This window comes from Petromyzon marinus, chromosome 43, assembly GCF_048934315.1.
Source record: "Petromyzon marinus isolate PM22_M1 ecotype Great Lakes invasive population chromosome 43, UKy_Petmar_22M1.pri1.0, whole genome shotgun sequence".
Lineage (NCBI taxonomy): Eukaryota > Metazoa > Chordata > Hyperoartia > Petromyzontiformes > Petromyzontidae > Petromyzon > Petromyzon marinus.
Genome location: NC_133709.1, coordinates 8,891,066 through 8,911,048, shown reverse-complemented (window position 1 = coordinate 8,911,048; position 19,983 = coordinate 8,891,066). Strand labels below are relative to the sequence as shown.

At 53.8% G+C, this 19,983-nt stretch overlaps 1 protein-coding gene across 1 annotated transcript; it reads right to left on the bottom strand.

The window, feature by feature from the left end:
* Positions 1 to 759: 759 nt before the first annotated feature.
* On the bottom strand, positions 760 to 17,758 carry ALDH5A1 (aldehyde dehydrogenase 5 family member A1). The gene is made up of 10 exons (XM_032970373.2): positions 17,324 to 17,758; positions 13,438 to 13,521; positions 13,121 to 13,291; positions 11,019 to 11,135; positions 9,605 to 9,748; positions 9,161 to 9,304; positions 8,723 to 8,881; positions 7,630 to 7,799; positions 6,902 to 6,960; positions 760 to 6,208 (listed from the first exon to the last, which is right to left on the bottom strand). Exons 1-10 carry the CDS (start codon positions 17,618 to 17,620, stop codon positions 5,991 to 5,993), a joined length of 1,563 nt encoding a protein of 520 aa, XP_032826264.2. The 5' UTR covers positions 17,621 to 17,758; the 3' UTR covers positions 760 to 5,990.
* Positions 17,759 to 19,983: the final 2,225 nt, after the last annotated feature.

Sequence of the window (19,983 nt, the reverse complement as noted above, 5' to 3'; positions counted from 1 at the left end):
CGCAGCATTCCAGAATTTAAAAAAAAAAACTTTAAGTAGAAATTATGTTCAAAATGACATTCACACTTAAACTTTCGTGATTGTATTCACAGAGTCCGTTTTAACGAGGAAAGAGGTGGCAGCATGGAGATGCCGAGACATGAATAAACTAGTTGGTTCCACAAACAATTTGCGGCAGCTACCTTAAATGTTCTGATCCAAATTGACACCGACACTGTACGGCAAAAAATGGGGCAAAACAAAAAATCTTTAATCCCTAGACTTGGAAATAATTAGAATGAAGCCACGACTAAAATATTAAAAGTGTGTGTTTAACTTGTTTTCGAGTATTTGGCTGCCAGAAACTTCCACAGCCACTTTGTTGAGCTATCATTGGTGACCAGGATGATTCTCAAGAAGCGCTATACAGCTTCGTGGGTCTTACTTGGTAAAATAGAAATAGTAACGTTCTGCGCAGAATTCACTCTTTCTTGAAGAGAGCAAATGATCATTTGATGGCAGGATCACCTGAAATGGTAATGGTTTAGGGGTGGGCTTCATCCAGCAGTGGATTGATCATGACTGATGATAATGAAGTCACGAGAAGAGTTTGATGATGGCTTGTTTTGTGCATTCCTTTGAAGAGCAAGTTGGGACCATCAACTAACACTGGAGAGCACTTGTAATTTATGGGCGCTTGAAACCCGGATTCCAACCGTGGGTCACCGACAGCCAATATAAACCCTCACCCCCTCCCACGAACTCAACCAGTTCACCATAAATATTTCAATAATCTTTTATTTCAAAATTTGTAAATGTCCCATGATTTCCTATTTCATTTGTATAAAACAATGATCAGCAATGAGAACAAAAGGAACCCCAATACCAATGACGAGGTTCCAGGGACGGATTTAGGAACCTTGCTCCCAAGGGTCACCAGAGGTGGAAGGATCCATTCCCTTTATCGCTCTTTCCAGCAATACCCCGACTTCCACCCCCCCCCCCTCTACAGTCTTCAGGGGCCGTCCATAAATGACGTCACGTGATTTTGGACGATTTTTTGACCCCCCCCTTCGTCACAAGTCAGACCCCCCCCCCCCCGCAGAAAAAAACACGCTTCAAATAGCTTTAAACTATTGTGCTCCGTATTTAATGTGGCGCTGCACTCTGATGTTGTTGGAGAAAACATTTATTAAAAAGTCTATTTAATTAAATAGAACGTCTTCTTGGTTCTATCGGTAAAGTCACGTAGAATGGAAATAATAAAACACATCTAAGACATGTTTTAATTTTTATTATTTTACCGAAAGAACCAAGAAGATGAATCCCTGCAGTCACGAAAGCTTCAAATCGAAATTTAAATAGAACGCGTTGCCTATATTTATCAAGTTGCGAACTTTGACGTGACGTCACATTTCTCAAACCCCCCCCTCCCCCTCCAGCCTAGGTGCGTGACGTCATTTATGGACGGCCCCATAACAGATTGTTGGGGCGAGTGCTGCTAAGCTCGCACCCTATGAAGTCCGGGACAGCACACAAGGGGGTTGGTGGCCAACACCACGCCCTTAAGTCTCCGCAGTGCTGATGTTGTACACGGCGCACCAGGTAACAACTTACGCCCGAGCCGACCTAGGAGAGGCCCAACACCGGTTCAGATATTCTCGACCGATATTTGTCTGCAAGCGAGAATCTAACTTGGGTCCGCGGGTTTGTCACGCAGCGCGCCAACCACCGCACGTGCACAGCGGACACACGCGGTCCATACGGGCATGTTGGTCTTAGGTCAGATGCGGGGGAGATTGGAGAATGCAATTAAAACGGATAAGAGACACCTGACGCGAACTCGTTACTTCTCACCGTACAGCGATATGGGTGGGAGCACGGTCTGGTGCTGCTGATGCTGCGTTGGCGGTGGTGCACATGCGCAATTAACAAAAATCACACCACTTGCCATTAAACACTGCATTATCTTAGAAGAAGAAGAAAATATATAGATAGGAGACGTTTCGGGCAATGGCCCTTCTTCAAAGCACTACTCGGTTCTGTCCGCACACACGAATAAAACACGTGTGTTTCCATTCATGGGCTGGCCTACTGGCTCTTCAGACCAGCATCATCTTAAGCAGCATTTGATTAAGCAAAGGCAAAACATCTGAACCGGATTCGTCCTTCTTGGTTTCATCAGTAGGCAGGCAGGTTCACTTGTTTAAACAAATGCTGCTGGGCTGCCGCCAGATGTTATTGGCAAGGGAACTCCGTCATAAATCACGGGTGAAGGGGGTGCTCTGTTCAACGCAAAAAGGCAATACGGTACACAAACTCATTACGCGTCGCCGAGGAGGGTTATGGGTGAGCGGAACGAAAGCAGAGGTTGGGCAGTTAACAAACAATAAAAAAGTAGTGAAAATTTAAATAATACAAATACAGTCCTTACTTTTCTTTATATAAAAAAACACTTAAAACGGTTTAAGTTTTTGGTGTCTGGACAAATATGCTGTGTTGGCTCATTACCCCCTCCACCCGACCTCCCAACTAAATCCTAAATCCAGCCCTGGGTGGGAGGGGTTCATCTCACACCGAGTACAGAACACATTCACAAAGCCATGCAGGTAAAAAAATAATATACAATTACACCAATTAATTCATCACTTAAAACATATCATTAATTACTCAACACGTTGGTTTAAGAACACAATGTTAGATTCACAGTTATTTTCTGTGTTAGGGCACCTCGCTACGATCCGGCCAAACATGTGTCGTCAAGACCCTCCACCACCCGACAGTCAAACAAAATATCAATTTTCACGCGTACGAGGGTTTAGCGGGTCATTCCAACTTCGTGGGTTGTCCTGAAGATGTTTCGGAGCAATTTTCAAGTGAAACATCGTATCCTCAACCACGTCGTCATTGCTTCGTGTGGTTGTGAAGATTATTCCCCAATGTGCCGGCGGTGAGTGAGCTCAAGCGATATTTGGCACGTTGCAATGCTCGTACACCATGTGACAATGTTCAGCTGCGCCTGGTTTTTGATGGGAAAATTCCAAGATGGAAATGCTAAATATCTTCTTCTTTCATATGGGCCCTATGGTGGGATCCCGGGGTCCCGAATAAACAAAAGTCAAAATCGTAATTAGTTTCTTTTTGGCGACTCCGTCCCACCGCACACATCAACGCCGCGACCCACCTGGTACAGACAATTCTGTTGTCGTACCGTCCAAGCGGGGCAGGCGGGGACGAATGCGCAGAAGAAACAAAACTTTGAAATTTTGATTAGCACATCGTGTAGAGCTCGTCGAGAGAAACAGATTGCCGCATCGTTCGCCTTCAACAGACATAAAATGACGTCGCAACGCAGTTGATGCGAGAGCAGGGGGCTTAGGGGACTCCGGGGTCCCGCCACGAGGTTCATATGGCAGATGTAGATGCAGAGCAACAACTACAAAATCACCTTCAGGTGGTCACGCCAGACATACCGCGCCAGGCGTTAGCGGAGTGTATCGCTGCGACGTCTCCTTCATATTTGTGGACCGGGCGTTGCGTTGTTATTCGTTGTGCGTTCTGGTCTGGATGACCAGTGTCGCACACTGCCGGAGAGATTGGGATTGTGGATGAGCCGAAGGAAGGGATCCATTTGTGGAAATGAAGAGGGCGGCAGAGAACAGAGAAGGACAGAGAAGATGCCAGCCAAGGAGCCGCCGTCAGGGCCGAGCGAAGGGTCTTGACGACACAGATTTGGCCAGATCATCAAGTGGCCGAATTCTCCAAAAAAATAATTCTACAATCATCGTAAATCACTCGCATTGGCACAAGTGCGAAAGATTCACCAGCTGTGCACGGCAATTGTGATCATTTTGTAAAAAAAAAAAACGCGGCGCCCCCGTTAAAGCGCCGCTTCGCTCGGCCGTGTCTTGCCCGGCCGATGCCCGACGAGCCGCTCAGAATGCGCTGGCCCCCCCCCCCCCACCAAGTCCCCCGATCTCGTCAGATCTGAGCCGGGGTCGCGCTTGGAAGGGGCGGCCGCCACCCGTCACGAGCCGGTGCCAAGTAGTCCGGAATGATTATCGACCAAGTGGCCAAATGAAGTCGTGTTGAATGTTTGTGTGTTGTTGCGGATTTTGGAATATAAAAAAAATATATATAAAATAAAAAGAAAAGGAGAGGTTGGGCCTTTTTGTGTCGGCGCTCTACGGCCGCGGAAGCCTCTCCTGCCCAATCGCGTCACAGCAGCACTTCGCCCACATTGGCTATTTTGACGTTGAAGGCTTGAGGCCCATTTCTATATTAACAGGTCACTGCAGGGTGGGCTGGTAGGAACGTCGGAATTTTGCGCAATTCAATTTTTACACCCCAACAGCACGAGATTTCACTTCGTTAAAGTATTGAAAGGGGACGGACGGATGGACGGACACATTAATCTATTGCAGGCTGGTACACTCAGTTTACAACTTCGTTCCTACCAGTATAATAATAACAACGTATCCTTTCGATTCAATCCCGCCATTGCGCGATGATTACAGGTACTTTATGTACACTTCCTGTCTCTCTCCGTACGTCCGTTGATTTTCTAAGCGTTTTTAAGTCTGTTTGCGCAAAACGTTTCGTTTCACGTCAACTCTGTGTGAAGTGGCCTTGGGCCTTGGTGACGTGACAGGCGCACCTCCGATTGAGCGCGGTTGGGTACGTCTGGTTTAGCTCTGAACTCTTGGACCGATGTGTTAAGACCGCAAGTCTCAGATCCGGGACACAGATCCTCTTTGCAGTTCCTCGGTTTAGGGGTTACTTTCGGGAGGGCTCATTCCATTGTTCGGCTCCCAGGTTGCGGAATGGCCTCCCAATTGACATCAGAGAGGCTGGTAGTTTATGCAGATTTAAAAGGTTGCCGAAGACCCATCTATTCGGTGGGACGCAACTCCTTCGTCGTCGGTTTGTGGGCCCTGCTTCCGCGTTTGGGAGTGGGCACATAGTCCAGGTTCGTTAATCTGGATTCAGCGAGGTCCTAGTCTGGGTTTGCGAGTTTCTAGTCCGGGTTTGTCGAGTTCCTAGTCCGGGTTTGTCGAGTTTCTAGTCCGGGTTTGTCGAGTTCCTAGTCCGGGATCGTTGAGTTCCTAGTCCGGGTTCGTTAAGTTCCGAGTCTGGGTTTTTTGGTTGGCAGTGAGCTTATTGGGTTGTTAATTGAGGTTTATGGGTTCGTAGTCCAAGTCCAGTTTTGTGGTCACGAGTCTCTGCGTGTAGGGCGTTTAAGGTGCAGTGTGTAGGGTTGTTCATGATGCAGCGTGTAAGGTGTTCAATATTGCAGCATGCTGGTCGGAATTCTGTTCACGTGGAGTGCACCATGAATCTGGATCAGGAATGCGTTGCAGTTTTTAAAATCGGGCTAAAGACGTATTTATAATCTCTTTTATATTTTGAACTAATATGTGTACTACTTATTGTTTTGCATAACTAAAATTGTATCGATGTAATGTTGTTAAATTAGATGTGAATCGATCTGTGACAATTTCATTGAGAAGGGTGCAATGTTAAATACGTAAAGTTTGATCAACCGACTCAATCTCTCTTCTCTCTCGGCTTCTCCTCCTCCTCCCCTTCTCTCTCCCAATACTGTGAACAACGGGGAGGTGTGGCCAGAACCACAACCACCAGGTAAGGCGCACTGCAGTTTGTCAGAAGCAGCCTGGTAACAAATGATCGTTCAACCAAGTGGCTTATCGCGTGGAAATGTATAGGAACCGAATACTCTAAATGCACATTAATTCTAAATGTGGAGGGGGAAAAAAACGGATAGACCCAGAGCAAAATCCATGCGGCCACGGGGAGAGGGAGAGACACCGCAAACTATAAATATACAGGCATCATCGGGGTCAACATCAAACTCGCGTCCTCCTGCATACCAGGCGAGGGAGTTAACAACGCACCACCGTGGCACCCTTGCTTCCACCGCTCTTTCCCCTCCTCCTTCCTCTCGCCCTCTCGCCCTCTCCTCCACCCTGTCCCCTACCCCCTCTCTCTCTCTAGAGGCGCCCGCCCAGGCCGCCGAGGCACACGTACTTGACGTGCATGTACTCCAGCATGCCCTGCTGGGCACCCTCGCGGCCCAGGCCCGACTGCTTGATGCCGCCAAACGGGGCCTCGACGGCTGACAGGAGGCCCTCATTGGCGCCCACCATGCCCACTTCGAGGGCCTCGCTCACGCGCCACACCTGTGCCACGTCCCGCGAGAAGAAGTAGCCTGCCGACGTGGGGGGGGGGGGGGGTTACAAAGACAAAGACCCCCCCCGTATCGCGTTAACAGACTGTTGGAGTGGTGTTAGCGAGTAGCACCTAAGCCAGCAGCTGGCATGCCTCATGATTGCGTGAGTGGCTAACACAACGCCCGGCTGCCTTTGTCTCCCCAGTGCTGATATTTACAGATCACACTACGTCAGCCAACCAATTAGTACCTGGATCTGTCCCATATCTTCCTGCAAGAAGCGGAGGCTTCCACACTTCAAATTATAGCCTCAAGGTGCATCTAGCACGGCACAAGCGCAGCGGTGACATCATCGCCACTCGGTGGTCAATGGCGACTGTTATTGTTGGTGCTGTTGTGTGCTCATGGAGAATGGTGGCGCAGTAGTTAGCGCGCTGCGCTACGAACCCGGTGACCCAAATGATTCCTGCTTCTGGTTAACATCAATGTTGAATATCTTAACCGATCCTAGGCCTACCTTAGGTCGCCTTCAATGAGTACTTGGTGCAATGCGTAAACTTCAGCGCTGGGGCGTAAAAGGTGGCGGGCGTGCTTCCAGCCACACCTCCCACTCGTGTGCAGCGTTGGTCTTCATCGCTGCTTGTTAACAGCACTTGGCCCAACAGCCTGTCGGATACTACACGGGGGATCTTTGTGCGTGTGTCTGTACGTGCATGCGTGTCCTTTCCTCACCAGCCAGCCCCATGGCTGTGGAATTTGCAAGAGCAATCGCCTCCTCTTCAGTCTTGAACCTGGCAACGACACAAACGTCGAGGTTCATAGTGGCCAGGCCCGAGAGCCGCCGAGCACTTAGTCGTCCTGTGCCGGCAGAGCAAGAGTGACCTGGGTCATCACCTCTGATTAGCACGGTTGGCTGTGTATGGTGCGAAAGATGTTCAACATACATACATACATATGTAATGACAGAAGAGTCAACCTTCGGTGTGAGTAGACTAGTGGCCACGGGCGGTAATGAGCGGGGAGTCGGCTTGCAGTGCGAGCGGACTGGTGGCTACGGGAATGACCGAGAACAGGAGCGTGGCCAGAGGACGGAAGAGGACAGTAGTCTGCCGGTAGAGCGAGCGGTCTGGAACCAGCGAGAAGGTTCGGGAATGGGGGCGTGGCCTCGGACCGTATACAAGGGAGATGCACGTGAGGCTTGAGGCTGTTGCAGTGGAGGGTCTCCGCATGTCCGAGTGCGAGCACGTGGCTCCTTAATAAAGAAACCATCTCAAGACAAGTGCGTCGAAGTCGTATTTACACACATATATACACAAAAATCGCCACCTGAACCACGCATCAATTAGGTATAATAATACTTGGGAGTTAAGGTCAGAGTGAAGGTTTCATTCGGAGGTATCTGTTCATTATCAGGGGTTGAGATCAAGGGCGAGGTCAAGTGGAGGGGGGGGCGGCTTTACTTGATGATGGGAGCCAGGGGCCCGAAGGTCTCCTCGCGAGCGCACAGCATGTTGGGAGTAACGTCGGCGAGCACCGTCGGCTGGAAGAAGCTTCCCCCGAGCGCGTGGCGCGCACCGCCCACGACGACACGCGCGCCCTGCGACACAGCATCCACCACATGCCGCTCCACCTGCGGCGCACACACACACACACAGGCTAGAACACGCACACACAGGCTGCGTACACACACACACACACAGGCTGCGTACACACACACACACAGGCTAGAACACGCACACACATGTCGCGTGCACACGCACACACACAGGCTGCGTGCACACGCACACACACAGGCTGCGTACACACACACACACACAGGCTAGAACACGCACACACAGGTTGCGTACACACACACAGGCTGCGTACACACACACACACAGGTTGCGTACACACACACACAGGTTGCGTACACACACACACAGGTTGCGCACACACACACACAGGCTGCGTACACACACACACAGGTTGCGTACACACACACACAGGTTGCGTACACACACACACACAGGCTGCGTACACACACACACAGGTTGCGTACACACACACACAGGTTGCGTACACACACACACACAGGTTGCGTACACACACACAGGTTGCGTACACACACACAGGTTGCGTACACACACACACAGGTTGCGAACACACACACAGGTTGCGTACACACAAAACAAAGATCCCCCATATAGCCTGTAACAGACTGTAGGGGCAAGTGCTGTTAGCGAGCACCTATGCGTACACACACACAGGCTAGAACACGCACACACACAGGTCGAGCACCTATGAAGGCCGGTACGGCAAACGAGGGGGGCGGGTGCCCACCACCACGCCCAGTCGCCTTTGTTTTTCCGAGTGGCGATCTTTACGCATCGCACCAGGTACTCATTTGAGGCCGAGTCGACCAAAGGAGAGGCCCAGGCCTGGTTCAGATAATCGTCACCGGTGCTGGTGGCCATGAGTGGGAATCAAACTCGGGTCGCTGGGCTCCCCACACACTCACAAACACAAAGACAAAGACACACGCTCGTGGGCGGGTGGGGACGAAGGAGGCACCACCTTCTCGAGGGCGTGCTCGTTGATGAGTGGCCCCAGCGTGTTCCCCGTGTCCGCGCCGGGCCCCACGCGGAGCTGCGTCGACACAGCATGGGCGAGGCGCGACACAAACGCGTCGTGCACGCTCTCCTGCACCAGCATGCGATTAGGGCACACGCACGTCTGCACGCACGCACAAAAATGGGCACGCACACGGATTACAGCGTGAACGTGCGAAGATGTGTACGAATTAACAAGTGATCAAGGGAGTGAGTGTGGGGGGGGGGCGAGTGAATGAACAAGTGGGCGAGAGAGCGGGAGTGTGAGCGAGTGGGTGCATGATTTTTGAGCGAATGTATGAGAGTAGGGTTATGAGAGTGGGTAGGTGAGCGAGCGAGTGAGTGTGAACCGTCTCCCTTTATCCCCTCCTCGTATCTCCCCCCCCCGGTGGCCCCACCCCACCTGTCCGGAGAAGCGGAACTTGGAGGAGAGGAGGCCGCGCACGGCTGCGTCCAGATCGGCGCTCTCAAAGACAATGAACGGTGCGTGTCCGCCCAGCTCCATGGACACGCGCTTCACCGTGCCCACGGCATGCGCCATCAGCACCTGGCGCGGGTACGACGGATGGCGCGACGCTCTGGGTGCGACGCGCGAGACAGCGTAACACAGCACGAGGCCTGCCCAACCGCCCGCACGATGCGTTCACGACGCAGGCTACGACGCTCGTCGACGGAACACCCGACTGTTCGTACGCACGTTGAACTTCTTTCGAAACCGTGCGTAGCCCAAAGTGCCAAGCAAACTAAACGCAGAGAGCGTGGCGTATCGTGGTTAGTTCGTGGCGAGCGCCGTGCGTGCGATGGGCGCGCGGCGCATTGCACGCGGTGGCGGTCGTGGCGGTGGCACCTTGCCGGTGGCGGTGGAGCCCGTGAAGGAGATCTTGGAGACGGAGGGGTGGGTGCACAGGAGCTCGCCCACGGCCGCCACGTTGGCCCGCGAGCAAGGCACCACGTTGAGCACGCCCGGGGGCAACCCGGCCTCCACGGCTAGCTGGGTGACCCAAACACGCAGCCGCAGCAAACAACAAGCAAATAAACAACAGCCAGACACCCGCCACCGAGTGGCAGTGACGTCGCTACGCTTGCTTGTGCCACAGGCGCACACTTTGAGAGGCGTCATGCGGAGGTGGGCAAGGCTCGCTGCCGGTGGGAGGTCACGGGATAGACGCAGGTGCCATGGGTCGACTGACGGCACGACAACAACAACACCACCCGCCATTCGCCGCTAAGCGGCCTGTGCCAGGCCAGGTGCACCGAGGTCACGCGAAGTGTCGAAGGCTCGCTGCTGGCAAGAGGTCAAGCGACAGACCCAGGTGCCATGGGTTGACTGACTGATATGACTGCCAGATGCACCACCTGTGCCCCCTACTGTGCCAAATGACACACACACACGCACACATATATATGTACAAAGATATAAAGATCTCCCGTGGAGCCCACACTGGCGGTTTAGGCAAGTGCTGTTAATTGTGATGGCTGCCACGATGCACGAGGCGGTGATGTAGCCAGCATTCACGCCCGGCCACCTTTGTCTCTCATTTAAGGCCGAGTCGACCTCGGGGAAGCCCAGGACTGGTTGAGGTATTCGTCGCCGACGTTGGCTGCGAGAGTGACTCGAACTCGGTCGCTAGGTTCATAGTGTGGTGCACTCACCACTCCGCTCGAGCCGTTCTCAATCCACTGCCGGACGAAGGACTCCCAATGCCTTCACGGAAATCATGACGGCTGTCTTAAGCCGTCACTACTCCGGTCAGTGCGGGTTGCAGGAATATTAATAATGTGGATGTCGCGGCCTGTGGCTTCAAATGGCCTGCCCTGATTTATTCCATATATACCATGATGTGGACAACGCTCTTAGACGCAGGCTGACCTGATTTTCTTGACCCATCCTGACTGGACATTTGTGAAAAAGAGCTTCATAGCTCATTAGATTCCTCCAGTATAAAGATTCGGAATCTCCATTACAAAGCGCTCAAACGCGCTGGATCGATCCCCCTCCCCCGCCTCCTCCAACAGAAACCCAGAATCACACAGTGATGCAGACTCACACAGAGAACCCCCGTCATTGCTCCGGTCGTCGGGAGCTCAACTGCCTCATCTCTCATCGCGCCAGACACATCGGCGTCGTCACTTCCGCCTCTTCTCTCAAAGTTATTCTCCCGCGTGCGTCCCCGTGCATTTCCTTTTCGTCAACTCATCTCGCGGCGCGTCACAAAACGGTTCGGAAAGGACGCGGCGGGTCAGGGGTGGACGCGCGGCACCTGTGCGAGCGCGAGGGCGCTGAGCGGCGTGTCCTCCGCTGGCTTCACCACGGCCGTGCAGCCCGCGGCGAGCGCAGCTCCCACCTTCCGTGTGATCATCGCCACGGGAAAGTTCCACTGCACGGACGCAAGGGCACAAGCAGACACGCGCACAAAGATCGAGGCGAACACGCACATGCAGATACACGCGCGCAGGCATGCACACACAGATGAACAAGCAGAAACGAACCCACGCGCAGGCAAAGAGACACAAAGATAGGCGCAGGCACACTCGTGCACACACACGAAGACACGCGAACAAAGACAAAGATCCCCTATATAGCCCTGAACAGACTTTTGGGACAAGTGCTTTTTAGCCAATGCCTATGAAGGCTGGAACGGTACATAAGGGTGGGTGGCCAGCACCACGCCTGATCGGCTTCGTCTGCCTAGTGGTGATGTTTACACGCCGTACCAGGTACTCATTTGAGGCCGAGTCGACCTCGGGAAGGCCCAGGACCGATTCAGAAAATCATCACTGGTGTTGGCCCGCGAGCAGGAATTTAACACATGCAGACACACGGGGGGCAGACACACGTGAACACGCATGCAGACACATGAAACGATGCACACCAGATGCACGCAATAATGCTGAGCGCTATTGCGCAATCTCACTCGGTGTTTACCCCAGAAGGCTGCCGTGTCAAGCACAGGCCAATTCACCACCATCCCAGCGCTGGTCAGTGCTGGGATGAAGGCGGGCAGCATCTATATAGCAGCAGGGATATACAGTGCATTCCTTCCACGATGCGAATAACATGGTTACGCACAAACCTACCTGCACACACACATGTAAACTCGCATGAAAAAATTACTACACACACGCATAATTAAACACTCATGCAACTCACTAAGTGGCGGTGACGTCCCCACGGCGCTTGCGCCATGCTAGGTGCACTCAGGAGCCACGTGAAGTGTCGAAGGCTCGCTGACATGAGGTCACGAGACAGACCCAGGTGCCATGCGTTGACCGACTGAGATGGCTGGCAGATGCACCACCTATGCTCCCTACTGTGCCAACTTTATGCATTGTAGCCTCCCGGCGCTCGGCTCGTTGCGAGCATCAGTCCTATGCCCTCCGTTGTTATTGGAAGATGACTGCCTCCAAAAAACGTCCCCACACACCCATTCACATGTACTCGCATACAAAGATCGCCCCCCACCACCAACCGTAACAGACTGTTGGGGAGAGTGCTGCTGGCGAGTATGAAGGCCGGAATGGCACATGAGGGGGCGGTTTTCCAGGCCATTTGACTCCCCAGCGCCGATGTACTTGTACACCACCCTTATACCCGGTGCGGTGTACGAGTAGGCCCTAGGGCCTCTGGGTTGAGTAAAAATACTCTTTTTGATGTAGAGAGGCAGCGCCGTCAAGGAGATGTATTGTCTGCTAAGCTATTTTATCACTTGGGTTAGCAGCCTGTGCTAGGTGATGAGTCATAGCAGCCCAGGCCAGCTGTGAGAGCTAGAGGCCAGGGCGAGCTATGAGGACTAGCAAACCGCGCTAGCTGTGAGGAGTAGCAGCCCAGACTAGCTGTGAGGAGTAGCAGCTCAGGCTAGCTGTGAGGCATAGCAGCCCAGGCTAGCTGTGAGAGCTAGAGGCCCGGGCTGGCTGTGAGGCATAGCAGCCCAGGCTAGCTGTGAGGAGTAGCAGCCCAGGCTGGCTGTGAGGAGTAGCAGCCCAGGCTAGCTGTGAGGCATAGCAGCCAAGGCTAGCTGTGAGGAATAGCAGTCCAGGCTGGCTGTGAGAAGTAGCAGCCCAGGCTAGCTGTGAGGAGTAGCAGCCCAGGCTAGCTGTGAGGCATAGCAGCCCAAGTTGGCTGTGAGGAATAGCAGCCCAGGCTAGCTGTGAGGCATAGCAGCCCAGGCTAGCTGTGAGAGCTCGAGGCCCAGGTTGGCTGTGAGGAGTAGTAGCCCAGGCTAGCTGTGAGGAGTAGCAGCCCAGGCGAGCTGTGAGAGCTAGAGGCCTGGGCTAGCTGTGAGGTGTAGCAGCCTGTGGCTAGCTGTGAGAATAAAAATCCCAGGCTAGCGGCCCGTGGTGGCGGTCTGCAACGCGGGCTCACTGGAGTGATCATGGCGGCGACACCGACGGGCTGGTACATGGAGAACATGCGGCGGTCGGGAGCAGCCGAGGGGATGATCTGTCCGTAGGCGCGTCGCGCCTCCTCGCCGAACCACTCGAGGAATGCCGCGCCATACGACACCTCCCCCAGAGACTCCTGCTGTGGCTTGCCCTGACGCACGCGCAGGAAAGAAGCGCGCGGAGGCACAGGGAGGTGAGAGGAGATGCGGAGAGGCACGGGGAGATGGAGAGGAGACACGGGGAGCCCCAGGGAGCCACGGGGAGGTGAGAGGAGACATGAGGAGGACCCCGACTCACGCTCTCAGCTGTGATGAGCTGGGCCAGCTCTTGGCGGTTCTGCAGGATGACCTCGTACCATCTCTTGAGCAGAGCCCCTCGCTCCTGTGTGAGGGACGGGGTGACAATGATAGCATGTGTTACACGCATTGTGTGTGGGCACAGGGTGTGGGCTCTGCGTGGCCACCATGCAGAAGAGATGGTCCTGATGCTGTTCGGGAGGATGTGGCGCCAAGTTGACTTGCCAAAGACTGGTACCAAAGGTGTGTCAAGTCCTCAAAGTGCACATGGCTTTGTACAAGCACCGTGTGGTCATCACCGCCACTCCGTGGCAAATGGGGGCTTGCTGCTGCTGTTCTGCACTGTGCGTGTTACATGTGTTGTCAAATATGTGATTTGTTTGAGCACTACAATAATAATTATTATTGTAGGCTCATCTTGCAGTGCCAGGCGACAGGAGCTTCATCAGCAACAGCGTGGAGGGAGGGCCCAGAGTCCACCATTGAGTCCGGTCAGGGGGGGCAATATGTGACAGGAGTCTGCAGCTGACCCCATTCACTACCGAGGAGGGAACACGCCGAGATGGAGAAGCCAACCGCTGCAGAGATGGAACGATGACATCGTGGAGTCGCAGGGCAGTGAGACATGGCATTAGTGTTGTGGAGGCTTTCATTTAGTAGTGAATAGATCAGGACGAATGACGACAATGATTTGCAATTAACCAATCACGTGACAGCGAACGTCTCCATTTTGGAACAGACTCCACACTTTAAAACACAACCTCACAAACCCAGCTTCCAGCATTTGCCAATTACAAATCTGTGCACGCAGCCACAAAAAACACCCATGCCACCCACAACATTAGCACTTGAATGGAGTGCACCGGCATAGCTAACAAGGCAAAATGAATGTTAGTCAAAGCAATATATTTGCATACACGTGATGCCAGCTGGATTGTTACATCACAGGATCATGAGAGGTGATGGAGGCTTGGTAAGGCCTTCATTCAGCAGTAGATTACCCAGGGATGATGATGATGATGATTTTCTTACAACCAAATTCTTCCGGAATGCACTAGATCTAGCTGGAGCTCAGACGCCAAGCAGGGTTTAGCCTGGTTAGTAGAGTACTTGGATGAGGACTACAAGATAGTATATTTTGCCTGTGATGTGGTCAGGACAGCAATACAGGAATGGATTTTTGTTTCCATCTGTGTAGAGCTTTGAGTTTTGCCCCATGTATTATTGGTTGATTTTCCCTAGTAACTTCAGTTTCCTCATCACACAAGGCCACACTCTCCATGGCTGTGTCAGAAACGCTGAGCTAGCTGCACTGGGGCTAAATCTTTCTGGGTCTGGGTCTGTGTTGCTCCCCCTGATGGGGTCGGTCCATAATGGCTGCGTCAGAGAGCCTACGGATGGATGCGTCATTCGTTTGGCACGCAGACATTTCTCCCACATTCGGCACCACATCGGGTGGCCGGCCCGTGGAATTGGAGATAAATACTGGGTTAAGAATTAACAGCGCAAGCTAGCTATGGGGGAGAAAACCTGCTGAGCTGGCAACACATAAAACCCAGGCTGACCATGCAGAGAAGTTATAAAATGAACCAGAGCATCATTGCCTAACGCAGTAAGGGCGACACCACCCACAAGAGACGGTCATTCGACGAACATTACTCTTGGCAGCAGAATGGTTGGAAAAGTGATGCCCCCCCCCCCCTTCCCTATAAACCAGAGGTCAACTTAAAGGGATCTGAGACGTAGGTCTGTGAAATCTACTTCCGTGGTCCGTTCTCTAACAATGAAGGTGTTGTACCTCTCTGAGATTTCCGCACGTGGGTTCTACAACTCGTAACGTGACGCCCATAAAAACAATCGGGATATAATTTGGGGAAAAGATAGCGTGGGAGGAAAGGCTTGTTTATGACATACCCATGAGGCTACGAACAAAGATCACCCGTATAGCCTTCGAAGACTGTTGGGGCAAGGGCTATTAACGAGCACCCTATGTATGTTGAACTTCTTTCACACCGCACGTATGAAGTCCAGCAAGGCACACGAGGTGGGTGGAAAATACCACACCTATGTCTTCTAGTAGCAATGTTTTACACGTCGCACCAGGTACTCATTTGAGGATGCATTGATCTAGGGCAGGGGTGGGGATCGTCTGGTCCGCGGGCCGTATAAGGCCCGCGAAGGCAACCGCAGGCGGGACTCGAAATTCAATAAATCTAGGAGCAAACCTGGAAAAGCAGTTGCACGTAGCAACATCATCAATACCAGCTAACATCATCACACGCCTCGCCAAAGAGAAGCAATTCCAGCCATCATATTAGGGGCGAGTGAATGAAATGTTTGACCAAATATAACAGGCTAATTTTTAAGTTTATCATTTTGTATGGGCCGCGAATGATGTTATAAATATCCAAATGGCCCTTGGCAGAAAAAAGGTTCCTCCACCGCTGATCTCGGGGGTGCCTAGGACCGATTCAGATAATCGTCCCTAGTGTTGACCATCGTCAGGAATTTAATTCTGGTCGCCGGGTTCATGGGGCAAGATCATCTACCATACACGTACATTTTACTGGCAGGAACCTCCTGATTACACCAGCCCACAGGGGATTATTGTGTCCGTCCGTCCGTCGTGCATCCAAAAAATGGGAGGGGTGGAGCTGGGTGGAGAGGGGAGGGTGGGTTGGGGCTGGGTGGGGAGGGGAGGGGCTGGGTGGGGAGTGGGAGGAGTGGGGCTGGGTAGGGAGGGGCTGGTCACCCCGTGGTGCCCTTATAAAACTCAACATTTAACCTACTCACGCCGGCTTGTGCCCGCCCTCACAGTCGGGCATATTTACGGAATGCACCACGTGGTGCCGCCCTTGACCCTGGCCATCGACCGAGCAACCCAACGTTCCTACCAGCTCCCTCCACAAGAATGTGTTGAATTGAACATGCACATGTACTTAACCTTTGCTCAAAACAAAACTCTGAACCCAAACTGAAACGCTAACCAGGCGAGCAGACCACTGGCACACCAAACCAACAAGAACGCTCTCGGGTTTCGCTTGGTACGAGAGGCATGTGGAGCACATGTACCGCTTGTTGTCCTTCCAACGCACTGCATATGCTACTGTGCCTTCTCTCCCTGCTTCCATGTATACATGGAGTGCATACATGTTTATCAACCATTTGAACGATTGTGCACAGGAATGTGTATGCATATCGCCTGACACGCATGCTCCCCTACACCTAATCATCACGTCGCACACATGTAAACACATGCATACAGTACTCACAAAGACAAAGTTCCCCCGTACAGCCTTAACAGACTGTAGGGGCAAGTGCTGTTAGCGAGTAGCACCTATTAAGGCCGGAACGGTACACGAGGGGGTGGGTGGCCAGCACCACGCCCGACCGCCTTTGTCTCCCCAGTGGCGATGTTTACACACCGCACCAGGTACTCATTTGAGGCCGAGTCGACCTAGGGGAGGCCCGGGACCGGTTCAGAAAATAGTCTCTGGTGTTGGCCGGGAGCGGGACTCGATCCCGGGTCGCCGGGTTCATAGCGCAGCGCAGCGCTAACCACTGCACCACCGCTCCCCACAATACAGTACTCACAAGTACATGTACACACACACACACGCGCCGCACAACCCAGTAAACATGCAACGTTGCGTTAACGTTGCATATTAACTGGGAAGCTCACATGAACTCACGCACACCACACGCCTGCGCACTCCACGCAACCATCGCGCGCTCACCACATGAATACAAACCTCAATACACAAACACACATATCAGTCCCACACCCATCAACATGCACAACGCATCACCTACCCTACTCATCACGCACGCGCGCGCACACCACACACACCACTCACCACCACCACACACACACAACATCACCCGACCTTGGCCGTGGTTTTCTTCCACGTGTGGAACGCCGTGTGCGCCGCCTCCACGGCCCGCGTCGCCTCCACGACTCCGCAGTCCGCCACCCGCGCCACGCGTCGCCCCGTGGCCGGGTCGTCCACCTCGAACGAGGCGCCGCCGTCGGATGGAACCCACTGCCCGCCGACGTGCGCCTCTTCCCGCAGGAGCCGCGCGTAGCACCGTAGGCCCGACCCGGGGTCCCGGGCAAGATAGATTTTTGCTACGGCCGGTCGCTTCGCCGTCCAGAGACCGAGCCTAACGCCCGATTTGAGCATTGCAAGCGGCTGAATCGGTTTTAATTTTCAATTGCGAGGAGCGACGTTTTAGCCGCTGCCGAAACTCGACAAAAAAATCCCGCGTCCTCAGTTGCCTTCTGCCGTGTGGGACGGAAGAGGGGGGTAGGGGGGGGGTCCTTATATATGCGCTGCTTGCACGCAATTGGTTGGGAGTGAGGCACGTGGTGCGTGTGGAGGGGGCTGAGTGGACTCGTGAAGGACGCTGCTGCAGCTGCTGGGGCAGCTGCTGCAGCTGCTGGGGCAGCTGCTGCAGCTGCTGGGGCAGCTGCTGCAGCTGCTGGGGCAGCTGCTGCAGCTGCTGGGGCAGCTGCTGCGGCAGCTGCTGGGGCAGCTGCTGCTGGGGCAGCTGCTGCAGCTGCCCCACTGCTGCAGCTGCTGGGGCAGCTGCTGCGGCAGCTGCTGGGGCAGCTGCTGCGGCAGCTGCTGGGGCAGCTGCTGCGGCAGCTGCTGGGGCAGCTGCTGCTGGGGCAGCTGCTGCAGCTGCCCCACTGCTGCAGCTGCTGGGGCAGCTGCTGCTGGGGCAGCTGGGGCAGCTGCTGCTGCTGGGGCAGCTGCTGCTGCTGCTGGGGCAGCTGCTGCTGCTGCTGCTGGGGCAGCTGCTGCTGCTGCTGCTGGGGCAGCTGCTGCTGCTGCTGCTGCTGGGGCAGCTGCTGCTGCTGGGGCAGCTGCTGCTGCTGCTGGGGCAGCTGCTGCTGCTGCTGCTGGGGCAGCTGCTGCTGGGGCAGCTGCTGCTGCTGCTGCTGGGGCAGCTGCTGCTGGGGCAGCTGCTGCTGCTGCTGCTGGGGCAGCTGCTGCTGGGGCAGCTGCTGCTGCTGCTGGGGCAGCTGCTGCTGCTGCTGCTGGGGCAGCTGCTGCTGGGGCAGCTGCTGCTGCTGCTGGGGCAGCTGCTGCTGGGGCAGCTGCTGCTGCTGCTGCTGCTGGGGCAGCTGCTGCTGCTGCTGGGGCAGCTGCTGCTGGGGCAGCCCTCCGGAAACGACGGAGGGCAGAGGGGCGACGCTGCTCACAACAACGAGCGGAGAGCAGGGCGGATAAAATGAAGCAAAGTTTGTACAGCTGGTGGTGCATCCGCCGGTCATTTCAGTCAGCCAACCCATGGCACCTGCTGGGTCTGTCCCGAGACCTCCTCCTGTCAGCAGCGAGCCTTCGACACTTCACGTGGCAGCCTCAAAGTGCACCTAGCCTGGCACAGGCGCCGTTGTGACATCACCGTCACTTAGTGGCGAATGGCGGGGGTATTGGTGTTGATGTCGGTCCTGGGTCTCCCCTGGGTCGACTCAGTCTCAAATGGGTCGTGCGGTGTGTGAAAATCGCCACTTGGGGAGACAAAGGCGGTCTGGCGTGATGCTGGCCACCCACCCGCACGCGTACTGTCCTCGCTTACAGCACTTGCCCCAACAGTCTGTTCAGGCTATACGGGTGATCTTTGTCTTTTTGGCGGTGATGCACGTACTCGAGTCTAAGTCGAACAGAAGTTGGTCCAAGACTACAAACATCTGGGTAGTTCACCAGCATCGATTGGAGCGAGCCTGACTGTGCTGATGAGTTCCTGAAGGTTTAAAACCGGTCTAAGAGTGTTGCTTGTGTTGAACCAATGGTGCAAGCAAGACTGGCGTCTGCCGACGAGACACTCAATGTTGAACCCGGTCCAGAGTTGTGGTTGCAATTGAAGCAATGCTACTAAAATGATGCACTCCCAGAAGGCCTAGTGGCGAATAGAATGTGTTTTTTTTTTAAACCTCCACTTTTTTACGTGCAGGTACAGACATGTGAATGATAACAGATGGAGATGAGTCCACACTGGCTTGTACCGCCTTCTGGCAGACAGATGTAGCGTGGGTGGGTCGCGAGGACCGGAATTCGAGTGGCCACGTGCAGTTGTAACTCTCTGCACGCACCAGGGGGCATGGGAGAGCTGTAACCACGTCGACTCGACAAGAGCGAGCGTGGTCGCGAACCAAACGAAACTTTGAACATTTTTTTATTTCACCAGGTAAGGCCCACTGAGCTATTATAGCTCTTTTTCATAAGCGACCTGGCCACAAATGATAGCCCAATGCAGTAGCTTCTGTGGCAATGTATAGCAGCCAAATACTCCAATGGCATGTTTGTAAATGTCGAGGGAAAAACCGGAGGACCCGGAGAAAAAAATGCAAGCAAGCACGGGGAGAGAGAGAACATGCGAACTACAAATATAGTACAGGCGTCAGGGTCGGGATCGGGATCGAACCCACGACTTCCTGTATACCAGGCGAGGTAGTTAACATCTCCTAGCCACCGTGATGATGATGATGATGAGAGAGAGACATGCGAACTACAAATATACAGCAGCAGGCGTCAGGGTC

What these genes read in the sequence shown, in the direction of transcription:
- ALDH5A1 (XM_032970373.2), bottom strand. Translation starts at nt 17,620, where the DNA reads ATGCTCAAATCGGGCGTTAGGCTCGGTCTCTGGACGGCGAAGCGACCG. An exon ending in GCGCCCTCGCGCTCGCACAG is followed by an intron (nt 9,749 to 11,018) that starts GTGCCGCGCGTC and finishes TGGGTCACCCAG; the next exon opens with CTAGCCGTGGAGGCCGGGTT. An exon ending in ACGAGCACGCCCTCGAGAAG is followed by an intron (nt 7,800 to 8,722) that starts GTGGTGCCTCCT and finishes TGTGCGCCGCAG; the next exon opens with GTGGAGCGGCATGTGGTGGA.